Source organism: Bos indicus x Bos taurus, chromosome 19 (genome assembly GCF_003369695.1).
Source record: "Bos indicus x Bos taurus breed Angus x Brahman F1 hybrid chromosome 19, Bos_hybrid_MaternalHap_v2.0, whole genome shotgun sequence".
Lineage (NCBI taxonomy): Eukaryota > Metazoa > Chordata > Mammalia > Artiodactyla > Bovidae > Bos > Bos indicus x Bos taurus.
The window spans coordinates 58743327-58756597 of record NC_040094.1 but is presented as its reverse complement, the minus strand read 5'-3'; the positions used below and the strand labels follow the sequence as shown (position 1 = coordinate 58756597).

Sequence of the window (13271 nt, the reverse complement as noted above, 5' to 3'; positions counted from 1 at the left end):
CACAGGTCTATGCAGCAGGCAGAGAGGGTGACCAGGGCCATGAGGAAACTCAATGGAGACTTGGTGATGCTTTTAGGCTTTCTACATGTGTCGAGAACGACCAAGTTGTGCCCTTTATATAGGGGGACACCATCAGGCTCAGGGGAGAGCCCAGCGCTCCAGGCCACTCTCTCACTTCCAACAATGACGCAGGCAACCCCTGGGGCCAGGATGCCCTCCTGAGGGTGCAGGTGCAAGGTGCCCCCTTCCCCAAGGCTCTGGTCAGCCTCTCTTCCATCCCCACTCCCGTGGCCCCATCTGCGGGTCAGCATCTCAGGGGCGCATCTTTGCTTCAGCTGGGACCCCCAGACTGGGCCCGGAGCCCTCCCACAGCGGAGGCACAGGCGATGTGGAGCAAGGGGCCTGCTCCCGGCACCCCGCGGCTGGACATTCAGAGTTCCTGGACACACAATGGGTCCTCACATCACAGGCGAGGTGGCCGGCACGGGGGCATGGACAATGGGCCTGTGTTTCTCCCCACGCCTTCCTGCAGCCGCTCTCAGCCCGGGCGCTGCGAGGGAGGCTGAACCATCAAAAGCACAGCAGTGCACCCGACGGGTCCCCAGTGCTGCTGCCCAGCGCCCAGGCTGAGGTCGGGGGGCCCCCTTATCACACCCTCCCCAGGGCCGAACAATGCTCCTTTTTCCTGAAGGCTTCTGGCCTCTTCTAAGCTCTTCATCTGCCGAGGCCTCAGGAGAAAGAGATTCAGTGCCAACACCTCTCTCCTTCTCCCCGACGTCCAGCCTCTGTCTTCCTGGGGTGGGGAGCACGGGCCGCAGCCGGAGCTACCCAGGCCGCCGGAGCCACAGCCAGAAGCGCCTCGGCTTGCCCGGGCAGATCTCTCTTCATTAGTGCAATCACATCAGCAGTGACAGCAGCGTATTTACTGCTGCCCCGACGACAGCCATTTGTCACCTGGTGATGCTCAGCCTGGTAATGAGCTTGGGGCAGAGCTAATGAGAGGCACTCCCCCCTGACCCTCCTGGGCAGCTCTGGCCCCGCGCCGGCCTACCCGCCGGCTCAGCCCCCCTGCCTACAGCCGCTCCACCAGGGCAGGGAGATGGGCTTCCAAACGGAGAGGCCCAGCCCACTAGGCTGAGCCCGACGGGAGCTGGGCCAAGTCAGCGAGCATCCGCCAGGAGGGGAGACTTCAAGGTCAATGGAGCAGGAAGGTGTGAGTGCCCGGCAGGGTCTCAGGACAGGAGTCCTTCCTTCAGTCCAGGGCAGGGAGGGCCAAACAGCCGTGATGGGGAAGGCTGGCTGCCCCCAGGGGAGCCTGGGAGTGCATGGATACTCTGGGTTCTGCACCCAGAAGCCCGAGGGCCTCACCAGGAACCAAGGAGGGAAGTGACTGAAACAGATCTAGAACATCTGGGGCTGCAGGGGCCGGGCGTGGAGTGCTGCTGGGATGTAGGTTATACTGTTGCTGTTCAGTCGCTCAGTCGTGTCGGACTCTTTGTGACTCCATGGACTGCAGCACGCCAGGCCTCCCTGTCCCTCACCATCTCCTGAAGTTTGCCCAAGTTCATGTCCACTGCATCGGTGATGCTGTCAAGATGCAGATCGCCCTAAGGCCCTGCATTTAAAACATAATTTCCTTTATTTATTTGTGCCCGCTGGGTCTTCATTGCTCTTGGCTCGGGCCTTCTCTAGTTGTTATGAGCAGGGTCTTCACTGCGGTGCTCAAGCTTCTCGCCACGGGGACCTCTCCTGTTGGGGAGCACGGCCTCTGGGTTTGCAGGGTTCCGTCCTGTGCACACGGGCTCAGCAGCGGCAGCTTGCGGGCTCCAGAGCTCAGGTTCAGTCGCCGTGGCACATGGGCTGAGTTGCCCCTGGCATGTGAGATCGTCCCGGACTGGGGATTGAAACCGTGCCCCCTGCGTTGATAGGCAGAGTCTTAACCACTGGGTCATCAGGGAACTCCACCAAGGCCCTGCTTTGCCAGAGCACCGTTTCTGGTGACCTCGGCTCTCCTGGAAGGCGTATGCGTGTGAGTAAGGAAGAGTCCTGGGCAGGGGGCACGGGTACTGCAGCCCAGTGCCTCTCACTGGGAGAGTCTTCGGGCCTTCACTGAACACCCTGCTCCCAGCTCTTCTTCAGTCACAGCTTTGTGGTGGAGCTGATGTCTGATGCCTTTGGTGGGGGGCGGTGCCAGAGGGCCCAGGGAGAGGCCGGGAAACAGGTCCCTGATGGTATGGAAGCGAAGGGAGGGCCCAGCAAACACCAAGCACCCAAGACAGCTGAGTCCTCTAGGGACCCAGGAGGCACCAGACGAGTCACGGTGGGTGGTTATGGTGGCCCAGGGTTGATTATGTCTGGGATACAACTATCTTAGGAGGTGGGTATGTATTGATAAGATACAACGTTAGGGAAACACTTTCACAAAAATGGCTGAAATATATATGTGTAAGGCATCCTGGACTCTTAACAGACGACGTGACCAGAGGGATCATCTCATTCACAATTTTCAAAGCCAAGTTTGACTTCTATCCCCGGGGGTTCCAGGAAGCCAGGGGGCAGACGAACCACATCTTCCAGCAACATCAATGGCCTTTAAAATACCCTTTGTGTGTTAAAATAGAATTCACAGAGACTGAGGAATGGAATGCAAACTCTCCGGCATTAAAAAAGCAAAAGGTGGTGTAGCCGGTCCCAAGGCACGCGTCCACTCTCCTCCACCCCTAGAGCCCTTCATGGGAGAGCTTGGAAATGCTGTTCCTATGCCCCCGCGCTTTCCCACGGAGGACCCGGGGAGCCAGGAGGGACCGAGCGAGAATGAACCCTGGCCTCCGAGGCCGCGTGGTGTCACAAGCCTTCTTCCGTCTCTATCGTCACGGTTACCCCTGCTTCCAGGGGTTAAGTTCATTAATGGAGAACAATAATTTATGTCTAACACCTCGCTCCTTGTTGATGAAGGGTTATTATCTAAACTCAAGGAGTTTATAATTAAAGAAATCAGTCACACACACATGAAGAGATAATTCAGAATCAACAAGACCAAGTGTCATATGAGACATCCAGGCCATCGGCATCTGAGTGGCTCAGGGCCATTTGGGAAGACGTATTCCAGCCGGGGGTGGGGGTGGGGGGGGGGAGGAGGGAAGGGCGCTGATGGCCTGGGGTTGGGCAGGGTCGGGGAGAGGGGAGACTGCAGCTGTGCAGAGGGCAGACTGGGGTGGGCTTGGTGGTACCCAGTGGAGGAAGCCACGAGGGCAAAGGTCCATCAGTAGGGTGTGGGGGGTGGGGAGAGACGCAAGAGGTCCCAGCCTTTTGATCCTACTGTTAAGACCCCCATGGAATAGGGCTTCCCTAGCGGTCCAGTGGTTAAGACTTTGCCTTCTAGTGTAGGGGGTGTGGGTTCGATCCCCAGTCCGGGAGCTGAGATCCCACATGCCTTGTGGTCAAACAAACCAAAGCAAAACATAAAAAACAGAAGCGATATTGTAACACGTTCAGTGAAGACTTTAAAAATGGTCCACATAGAAAAATCTCAGAAACAAACCCCAAAACCCAATGGGAGAGCAGATGGGGCCTCTAGAAAGAGGTCTGAGTTTCTCTGAGACAGGCGAGGCCATGCCAGCCTGCAGCCCGTGCCCTGGCAGAGCACCCACCCGAGCCGGGGCAGAGCCTGGGGTCACACGAGACGGCTCCCTAATCCCCAAGCAGAGCGGCAAGGCGAGCGAGTCCCGAACGTGGATGTCTCAACAGGATCAAAAGCTGTGACCTAAGAGGCAGTTAGTTGACCCGCCCTCGCTGTCTCTTTCGGACAAGTCAAGGGACCTTGGCAAGTGGCTTCACGTCTCTGAACTTGCTAACAAGGTGAGTAACTGAATACTTTCTGGCCCACACCCTTCATAGGTTGGGATAAAGAGGAAACTGAGATGCCGTGAGCGTCGCCCGCAGACAACTGAGTTTCTAGGAAAGGATCCCGTAAAGACATCCACCTCAAGGCCCGAAGAGCCGGTAGCTCCATATCTGGGTGTACATGTGGTGTATCTGCATTTTATGCTGGAGGCGGGGAATGTCTCAGCCAAAGAAATAGATCCCTAATAGTGGAAGCTGAGATGCTAACTGGCAGGTCTGTGAAAAATAAAGGGAGAGGAGGTATTTGGTGACAGGTCACAAGATAAACTGCAGCCCCAAAGGTGACTTTGTTTCTTGACACCAAGATGCCAATAATGACACCGCTGTACAACTGGCTCAGTGTTTACCACGCACGGAGCTCTGTCCTAAGAGCTTAGCGTGTCTCATTAAATCCTGTTACAACCCAGTGAGCTCAGGACAGCTGTATCTCCACTTGACAGATGGAAAAACCGAGGCCCAGGGAGGCTGTGTACCTTATCCAGGGTTACCCAAGCAGTAAATGACGGGAAAATGAATTCAGGGAGACTTCTGTGTCTCAGGCCCCTTATGGGCCCACATTATCCCATCTGGACCCTCTGGAGGCACATTCTGAACCGCCCCTTGTGGTTCGAAGCAGGAAATAGGACACCTAGACCAGACTCAGAACTGGCTTACCTTACCCGGGGACAAGCCCAGGCAGGCAGGTGCCACGGCTCAGACTCTGGGCAACACAGCCCCCTCCCACAGAGGAGTCTAGGTGTGGGGGATCCGGGGTCGTGGCTCCAGCAGGCCCCTGAGAGTCTCCATGTCCACCCCAGAAGCTGAACTCCCCGAATGGGTTGCACTGCGGCCAGTAATATTTCCTCCTCTTCGGATTATCACATCATCAAAATTTCATCACCCCTCTGGGTCACTAATAGCTTCCTAAATGGATCAAACTTTAATTGCTTCTCTTGTCCACCCCCATTCAGCTTAGAAAACTCTGTGAAGCTCAGCCACGGGGCAGCCAGTCATGAACACCACCCAAGGGCCCCTCAGGAGACTCCCCTAACATGTCCAGGTCCTCCCACCCCCCAGGAGGGAGGCCAGGCCAAAGCAGGAGAGGAGGCGAGGGCAGAAGGGGCTGCCCTCCTGAAGGCTCACGTTCTGCCAGCTGATGGAACCAGGGCAGAGGTGAGAGCCAGGAGGGTCAGGAGCAGGAGGAGGAGCTCCCAGGGCTATTTCCAAACGCCACGCCCGCCCTGGGACCAGACCCTGCCTGCCAACAGCACCGCGGGCCTGGCACCTCTCATTGGGAAGACGTCAGTGAAGGAGGCTATGGAGGCACAGGCCAGCCCGGGCAGTGGAAAGACGCCCCGCAGAGCCCCAGGTTCAAATCCTGACTTCCCAGCTGTGGAGCCTTGGGCAGGTAATCGCTGTGAGACTCAGTTTACCCACACACTGGAAGTGAAGGAGGGTGGAGGCAGGCCAGGATTGGCATACACCTGACGTGGAGAAACGGGCACCATGTGTGAGCTGGCTTCGCCTCTGGACATCCCCAGGACGGGGTGTGCTCAGGGTCTCAGTCGTGTCTGTCTCTTTGCGACCCCATGGACTGTAACCCGCCAGGCTCCTCCATCCATGGGATTTCCCAGGCAAGAATACTGGAGTGGCGCCACTTCCTACGCCAGGGGCTCTTCCCCACCCAGGGATTGAATGCACGTCTCCTGCATTGGCAGGCGGATTTTTTACCACTGGGCCACGCCCCACCTAGGACGGGAAGGAGCAGCCAAATCGCTCTACTCTGGGCAAGAAGCAAGCAAAAGTGAAGCAAGAGGAACACATGGGAGAAATACAGAGAAAAGGTACCACAGGGGCGGGGGGAGCCTGGAAACGAAATCAACCTGAGGTCCAATCTGAAGACCCTTCAGCAGAGCAAACGCAGAAGTGCAAACACAGTTAAATTAGCTTATTAAGTGCCTGAGATGTGTCAGGCTCCATGCTGAGTGCTCCGCTCGTGTTCTCTCATTTACTTCTCCTTGTATTACAAACAAGCCAACGGGCTTGAGCGTCCAAGTGATGGAACGAAAAGTGGCAGAGACTAACCTGAAGTGGCAGAGCTAGAACCCAGGCTGGCCCAGTTCCAAGCCACTGGCCACTCTACACGCCACCTCTCAACAGCATAAGGAAAAAAAACAGCTCAAAAGGCAGGGAAGAAACAGCACTGGCTAGGGGCGGCTCAGGGGGGTGCCTGAGGGATAGCCATGTCTTGGGTTAAGTGACTGCTCTGCATGAAATGCCCTTCTGGAGACCAGTGTCGGCCCTGCGGTTGTGAGGAAGGGTCGGCATCACCAGAGCAGGCTGAGATGCTCTTTTTCCAGCACAGGGAAGCCTGCACCCCCCAGCTCCTTGCCTGGAAAGGACCACTGGGTGGGGACCACGTGATCAGCTCTGGCCGATGGGCTGCAAGGGGAAGTGAGCCCGACTAGAGCATTTAATTGCAGATGCAAGTCTTCCCCTCTCCTGTATTTCAAAAGGTGCCTCCATGCCTGGATGGGCATTACCCAAGCCTCCTACCAGTCCTGCCAATAGCCTCCCTATAGAAAGATGGAGTTTGGATGACAGGGATTCAGCAAGGACCCAACCCAGAGGGCAGGATGCTACAGGCAGCTGTACCTGCAGGGCCAGAGGTGGGAAGAGCTGGGAAGAGGGGCGAGGAAGTCTGAGCACGAGCTCCTGGCTCAAGAGAAACAATATTCTCGATGGACATGTACACACTGCTGTATTTAAAACGGATAACCGGGACCTCCTTACTGGTCCAGTGGTTAAGAATTCGCCTTCTTAGGCAAGGGATGCAGGTTTGATTCCTGGTCAGGGAAGTAAGATCCCACATGCCTCAAGGCCAAAAAACCAGAACATTAAAAAAAAACAACCAAAACCAGAAAAACCCAGAAGCAATATTGTAACAAATTCAAGAAAGACTTTAAAACAACAACAAAAAAGGATAACCAACAAGGACCTATTGTGTAGCACAGGGAACTCTGCTCAACCTCAGGTAACAACCGAAATGGGAAAAGAATTTGAAAAAGAACAGATACACGTAGATGTGTAACTGAACCACTTTGCTGCGCACTTGAAACTCCGTACCCCTGGCTCAGGGAACCGGATGAGACAAGCTGGGCAGCCCCTGCCTCGCTTTGCCCCGGGACCCTGAGCAGCCCTGGAGGTCTCTTGCTCAGCCTCACTCACCAGCCTGGCTCACTGGCCCCTCCTTCCGCCCCCAGTGGACAGAAGTGGGTAGGAGGCTGAGGAAAGGCTGGGATGTCTCAGCAACCAGGCTCGTTTTCCTTTCCATTACAGGCTTCGGGGCCGCCGCTGGCCCACTTGTTGCTATTGGCATCCCAAGGCCCCAAATTTATGATGACTCATTCCCCCAGCCTCAGGGCTGTCTGCGGCAACACGCTCCAGGCGGGGCCAGGGTGGAAATCCCACAGGCAGCACCCTAACACCCAGTGTCAATTCCAGCTCAGTTTTCCAACTCCCTAAGGGGCCTGGAGTCAGAGGGAGTGGGGAGGAGGGGAAGGAAAGGGGGTGGTTCCAGTCAATCAGAGGATTCCTGCAAGGGCTAGGAAAACCAGCCCCGGGAAGGCTCACCAACACAAAGCACAGCTGTCTAACAACCGGCTTGTTTTGTAATGTAGTGAGGCCCCTGTTGCCAGGGGTATGCAAGTAGAGATCACATGGCCACTTGCCCCAGGCTTGTGGACAGGGTGGGGTCAGCACTGGAAGGATTTTCGTGTTTCAAGTCAGACGAACCGATCCATGTAAGTCCCAAGGACGAAGAACAAGTTCACTATTACTGTTGAGCTTACAGCCCAACTGCGTTCCGTGGTACAAGATCGAATGCATACCAATATGCAGTTTAACACATTATTTTAAAGTCAACCCTTCAGGCACTGTTTAAACAGAGAACTGCTGTAAAGGACTTGGCCTCTTTCCCAGCCTCCCTTTCTTGATGGAACAAGGTTGCTGGCCCCTATTTTGGCCTTCCAGCAGAGGACATAAAGGAGAGGCGGTCGATAAATATTTGCTATACAAATGCATGAAAGGGAGCTTTTCGGAGGCAGGTATCAGGCTGCCAGCAGGACTCGGTTCTCTGGGTGGGGGTCCTGAGTCTGTCCGTCCCAGGTGGGGGCGAGGCTTCTCTGGCCAAGCCAAAGCACCAAACTGTGTCAACCACAGCCAGAAATGCTCCAGACTGCCCAGCCGAAGCCCGGGGGCGCAGAGGGCGACGGCGAGGGCTGTGCAGGGCGGAGAGCCACCTTTCTGGCCCTGGGAGAAGGGAAGGAGGGGAACACTGCCACCCCCCGACCAGGCCCACCATCATGTGGGCCTCCTGACACACGTCAGCTGAGCCCCAGGCAAGCACGCCACTCGGCCTCGTGGTAATTAGTAAGGCGCCCTGATCAATAAGTTATTTTTTGCTGTCAGTAATTAATAATTACAGCTTAGCCACACCATGTAATTAAACTTTCATCCCGTTCCCTTGAGTGCTGTTGGGCTTTCATTGTGATTACCTCCCAGCACTAAACTTTCTCCCTCCAGAGCCTCCAGGAGCCTCCAGGGCTGCTGGACCTCCCGATCCTCCACTGCCTGGTTCCCTCAGCTCAGACTCCCCTCCGTGCACCTTCTGGGCCAGCTGGCCGGGCTGCAGCTTCCAGCCTCCGGGCCTCCCCGGGATGTTCCAGTAGCAGTGGTCAAGTCTTCGAGGCACATGAGACATCTTGCCGGGTGCTTAAGATGCACCCACCCTCCAATGCGAGAGCCTGGGAGTCCGGACCAGCACTGCCAGAAGGCCACTTTGAGTCACGGTGATGTGGCCACAGAGTGGAGTCAAGGAAGGGTCTTGGGTGACGGAAAGGTATTCAAGGCCTTTTCGGTGGATGGCCAGGAACCTACTCCTCATGGTCGCTTGCTGCTGCTGCTGCTAAGTCGCTTCAGTCATGTCTGACTCTGTGCAACTCCACAGACGGCAGCCCACCAGGCTCCCCCGTCCCTGGGATTCTCCAGGCAAGAACACTGGAGTGGGTTGCCATTGCCTTCTCCGCGTGGTTCCTTGGCTTAGAGTAAAAACAATCATGATAACAATAACAATCACCCTTTACTAAGCACCTTCTAGGGCTTTCCAGGTGACTCAGTGGTAAAGAACCCATCTCTAATGCAGGAGATGTGGGTTCAATCCCTGGGTTAGGAAGATCTCCTGGAGGAAGAAACAGCAACCCACTCTAGTGTTCTTGCCTGGAGAATCCCGTGAACAGAGGAACCTGGCCGGCCGCAGTCCTTGGGGTCGCAAAAGAGTTGGACTCAACTGAGGGTCTGAACAGCAACAACCACAAGGACCTGCACCAGGCTCTTGCTGGGCGCCCCCAGGATGCCTGGCTCCCTCTTATGGACTCAGGTCTTTTTACACATCACTGCACTTAGTTTGGGAAATACACGGGACCCTTGTGACACTGAGTTTCAGGGGAAATGGTCAAATGGTAGCTTTCAGTATAAACAGGTAACGTTGCCAGGACCTGAAAAAAACAACTAGGCTCAGTGGAGATAAAGTCTGGCACTGGCCAGTGTGAGGTTTGTCCCCAGCGAGGAATACTGCTTGGTTCCCCTCTATATCCCGACCGAAGAACGGGGTTCATGGGCTCAAAAGTGACAGACAGGGCCAGAGGCTTTTAATGTACTTAGTTGCTCAGTCGTGTCCGAGTCTCTGCAACTCCACGGACTGCAGCCCGCCAGGCTCCTCTTTCCATGGGAATTCTCCAGGCAGCTACCCTCAAAGGGTTAACGGCACGGAGAAGAGAGGCAAAGGAGAAACTCCGAACCCCAGAGCAGATAAGAAGCGACCCCGGAGCTCCATGCCTGACCCTCCTAACCCGACACACGAGGCAACAGAGCCCCCAGACCTGGGCCGAGGCCAGGTTTCCCCACAATGCCCTGCACAGCCTGCCGCCCAGGCGACAATGGAAGCAGAGGACCCGGTGGAGGCTGGAAACACTCTCTGGGGGCCAGAGAGTAGGAACGGCGCTGCGGGGGCCTGGGCAGCCACACTCGGGCGGGCAGCAAACAAGAGAAGCGGGAGAGGGAGTGAATCCATCAGAGAGACCTTAACTGCTTCTGACAGCGAGCCCCTCCCATCGGAAGCACGGGACACAAGGCGGCCTGGCCTTCAGCAGGGCGGATGCGAGGGCACTTGGCCTTAGGTGGGGCTGGGCCACGTGTGGAGGTGGGACGTGGAAACGACTCAGTGACGTGCAAGGAGAGGCTTCAGGTGCCCTGGGGACTCTTGACAAGCCGGGTCCTGGGTGGGACAAGAGCTAGCGAGCCAGCTGCCCATGGACACCCTGGGGTTACTGGAGTCTGTGCAGTAATTAAGTTGGAAGCATCCAGAGTCCTCCCTGTGTCCTGGCTTTCAGCTAGTAACCCCACGGGCGTCTCAGAGCAGAGCTGGGATGTGTCCTAAGGCATACGGACCTGTTCCTGTCCTGTCAGCCTCACCATCCTCCCCCGGCCCTCAGAAGAGGGACCCTGTCCTAGGGTCCACCTCAGCTGCAGATGGTCCTCGTTGAAGGGGGAGAGGGGCTTAGAACTCACCTGGTCTGGGTTCTGACTCCTGCCCCCAGTGGCTTGGGGCGAGTCACCTAAGGTCCCAGACCTCAGTCTTCCCATCTGTTAAATGGCTACTAGAACAATACGACCTCTGAAGTCCCTGCCTGCTGGAAGATTTTACGATGATCGTAAAAATAATAATAACTTTTATTACTTTACATTTGCAGGGCCCCATTACAAAATTTCTAAGTGCTTTAACATAAATTACGCTGTAAAATCCTCCCCTCAACCCTTGAGTGAGGGCTGATTATTTTTAATCTCTTTGATCTCAGCTCTCTGGAGCGCCTGACACTGGGAGAATGGGGGTCCCTTCTTCCCTGCCGTTCTGGGACCCCAGAGATGGGGTGGGGCCCTTTCGAGGTTGGAGCCTTCGCAGACCGGAGCCCTCCCCCTCCCCGCCCTGTACCCCCAGCGGCGGGTCCAGATCCCCTCCCGAGCCTGAAGGAGGCAAGGCCAAGCCCGGGGAGGGAGTCCTGAGCTCAGTCCAGGCTTCGTCTCTCTCCGCCCCCAGCAGGCGCCGCTCGGACACCGCGGGCACCGCGGTCTGGATCCGCCAACACCAAAGGCAAGAAGCACTGGCGCAGCCGCCCTCCCCCGCGGGGACCTGCGGGGGGTTCGGGGGTGTCTGGGTACCCGCCCTCCGGAGGGGGGCAGGGCGGATCACGCCTCCTCCTCGGCCCGACAACCCCACCCCCAAAGCCGCCGGCCCCCTCTCCACCCGGAGGCCGCTCCCGGCAGCTACAGGTCAGAGCGGCGGCTGCAGACACGACTGGGCGGCACAGGCAGGCTGCTGAGTGTGTGTCTGGGGAGGGCGGGAGGGGAGACGGCCTCAGACCGCCCAGGGCACCGCCCCCCGGTGGGTCCCGGGCTGAGCTCGCGACCTCGGCTCCGGCGCGCACCCCGAAGCACCCCTGGCCCCGGCGGCCGGCCAGGCAGCCGGGCGCCGGCTCCGGGACGTGCAGGCCCCGCAACTGCCCTCCCGCGGCGCCCAAGCCGGCACCCCGCACTCTGCTCTGGCTCTTTTCAGCCGCCCTGCAGCCTCCCTCTCTTGCCCTGGGGTGGCCAGCGCGTGCCCGGCGGGGCCTTGCCGGTCCCCGCGGACTCCGAGCCGGGGCCCAGGAGCCGCCTCAGCCGCTGGGTGCCGCCGGGCGCTGAGCCCCCCAAGGAAGGGCCGCCCCTCCCACGCTAGCCCGAGGGCGCTCGCAGCGGGCGGGGGTGGGTAGCGACCCCCACCCACTCCTCTAAGGCTCTTCTCAGTCTCCACGGGCGACGCCTCCTTGCACGGACCCCCATCTTCCCTCATTCGGAAGCCACAAGTCTCAACAAGACCGCCCCATGCCCCGAAAAAGAGCTCCCAAACTCGGGGAACGGATCCTGAAACTCCCGGGAGAGGGCTCTGCCCCGGGCAAGACCGGAATCCCGGAGGCCGTCGTGAGGCCAACCGGCTCCCGCCCCCCGCCCCCTCTCCCCCACCCCACGTGGGGGTGACCCCCCATACCTTGGGCTCCGGTCGCGCAGATCCGGTGCAGGGCCACCAGCGTCCAGATGAGCAGTTCCCACATGGTGACCAGCCTTGTTTTCGGAGGGGGTCTCTTCCGTACTGTTTTATAATCCTGATGGGGTTCGGTCCCCCGCGGCTCCGACCCGGAGCGGTATTCACCCGGGAGGGGCGTTGCTGGCGACCCCGACCGTTCCTTCTCTTCTTCAGTCCAAGTCCGATCCCCGGTGGCGCGCCGGGAAGGCGAGGGGCGAGCAATGAAACGGAGGAGAGGCCGCTCTCGGTCTCGGGGCGCCTCCCCACTGAGCACCCCAACTCCGACTTCTCCCGCGCAGGGCCGCCTCGGCGATCCGGCCGGGTCGCGGGCTGGTCTCCTGAATAAACCGACAACTTCGGGAAACTTCCTCCGGTGGCCACGTTGCCCGCCCCCCGCCCCCTCCCCGCCCCCTGGTTGGGTGCTCGGCGCGGACGCAGTCACCGCTGATCCGGGCGCCGGGCCGCCGGGGCCGGGCGGGAGGCGAGCGCGGCGGTGGACGCGGCTGCGGGGCTTCTTTCAGGGGCGCGGGGTTCCGGGGGCACAGCGAGCGTAGCGGTCCGAACCTCCCTGGGGCTGAAGTTTTCTTCTCTCTAACTTTGCAGCCGGCATCTGGCGGGGCCGAGCCACCCCTCTTGGCTCTACCGCCCCGGCGTCCAGTCCGGGGACTCTCGGTCCCTTCCGGGGCCGCCCGGCCCGGGCGCGCCCTCGGCTCCGCGCCCAGCGGGCTAGCAAACTTTGCGGGTCCCGCGGCCCGGCGCGCCGCCCCGCGCGCCCATGTCCGCGCCGGCTGCGGGGACGGCTGCTGGGCTCGGCGATCCCGGCTGGTGGCCGGCGCCCGGGCGCGGAGGCTCCTGCCGGCCGGAGGCTGGAGCTCAGCGGCTCTGCCCTCCGCCGCGCCCCGGCCGGAGCTCTCGGCGAGACGCGCGGAGAGCCCGGCGGGCGGCCCCGGCTCCGGGGGCGCGGCGCCTCCTCGGACGTCCGGCGCGCGCCGACCGCCGGGGCCGGAGAAGCAGCGGCCGCCGCCGCGCCCGCCTCAGCGCCTCGGCCGCGCCGCCGCCGCCGCCGCCCGCCTCGGCCGCTCGCTGGCTGAACCCGCCGCCCTCGGCTTCCCGGGCTCGGCGTCCGGAGAGCCGCTCCTGCCTGCGCCGAGCGGGAGCTGCGGGGGCAGCGCGAGCCGGGGACGAGCGCGGCGGAGGCGGAGGCGGAGACGCG

At 59.4% G+C, this 13271-nt stretch overlaps 1 protein-coding gene across 2 annotated transcripts in view; it reads right to left on the bottom strand.

Moving 5' to 3' along the window:
- The window catches only part of SDK2 (sidekick cell adhesion molecule 2), a 267728-nt gene extending 254979 nt beyond the window's left edge, over positions 1-12749 (bottom strand). The window contains exon 1 of one of the 2 annotated variants that reach the window (XM_027518872.1): positions 12023-12749. In XM_027518872.1, coding sequence (XP_027374673.1) covers positions 12023-12086 — 64 coding nt within the window. In that variant the 5' untranslated portion in view covers positions 12087-12749. The remainder of the gene's footprint in view (positions 1-12022) is intronic. The other variant, XM_027518871.1, reaches the window with a different exon arrangement.
- Between the last annotated feature and the right edge of the window lie 522 nt (positions 12750-13271).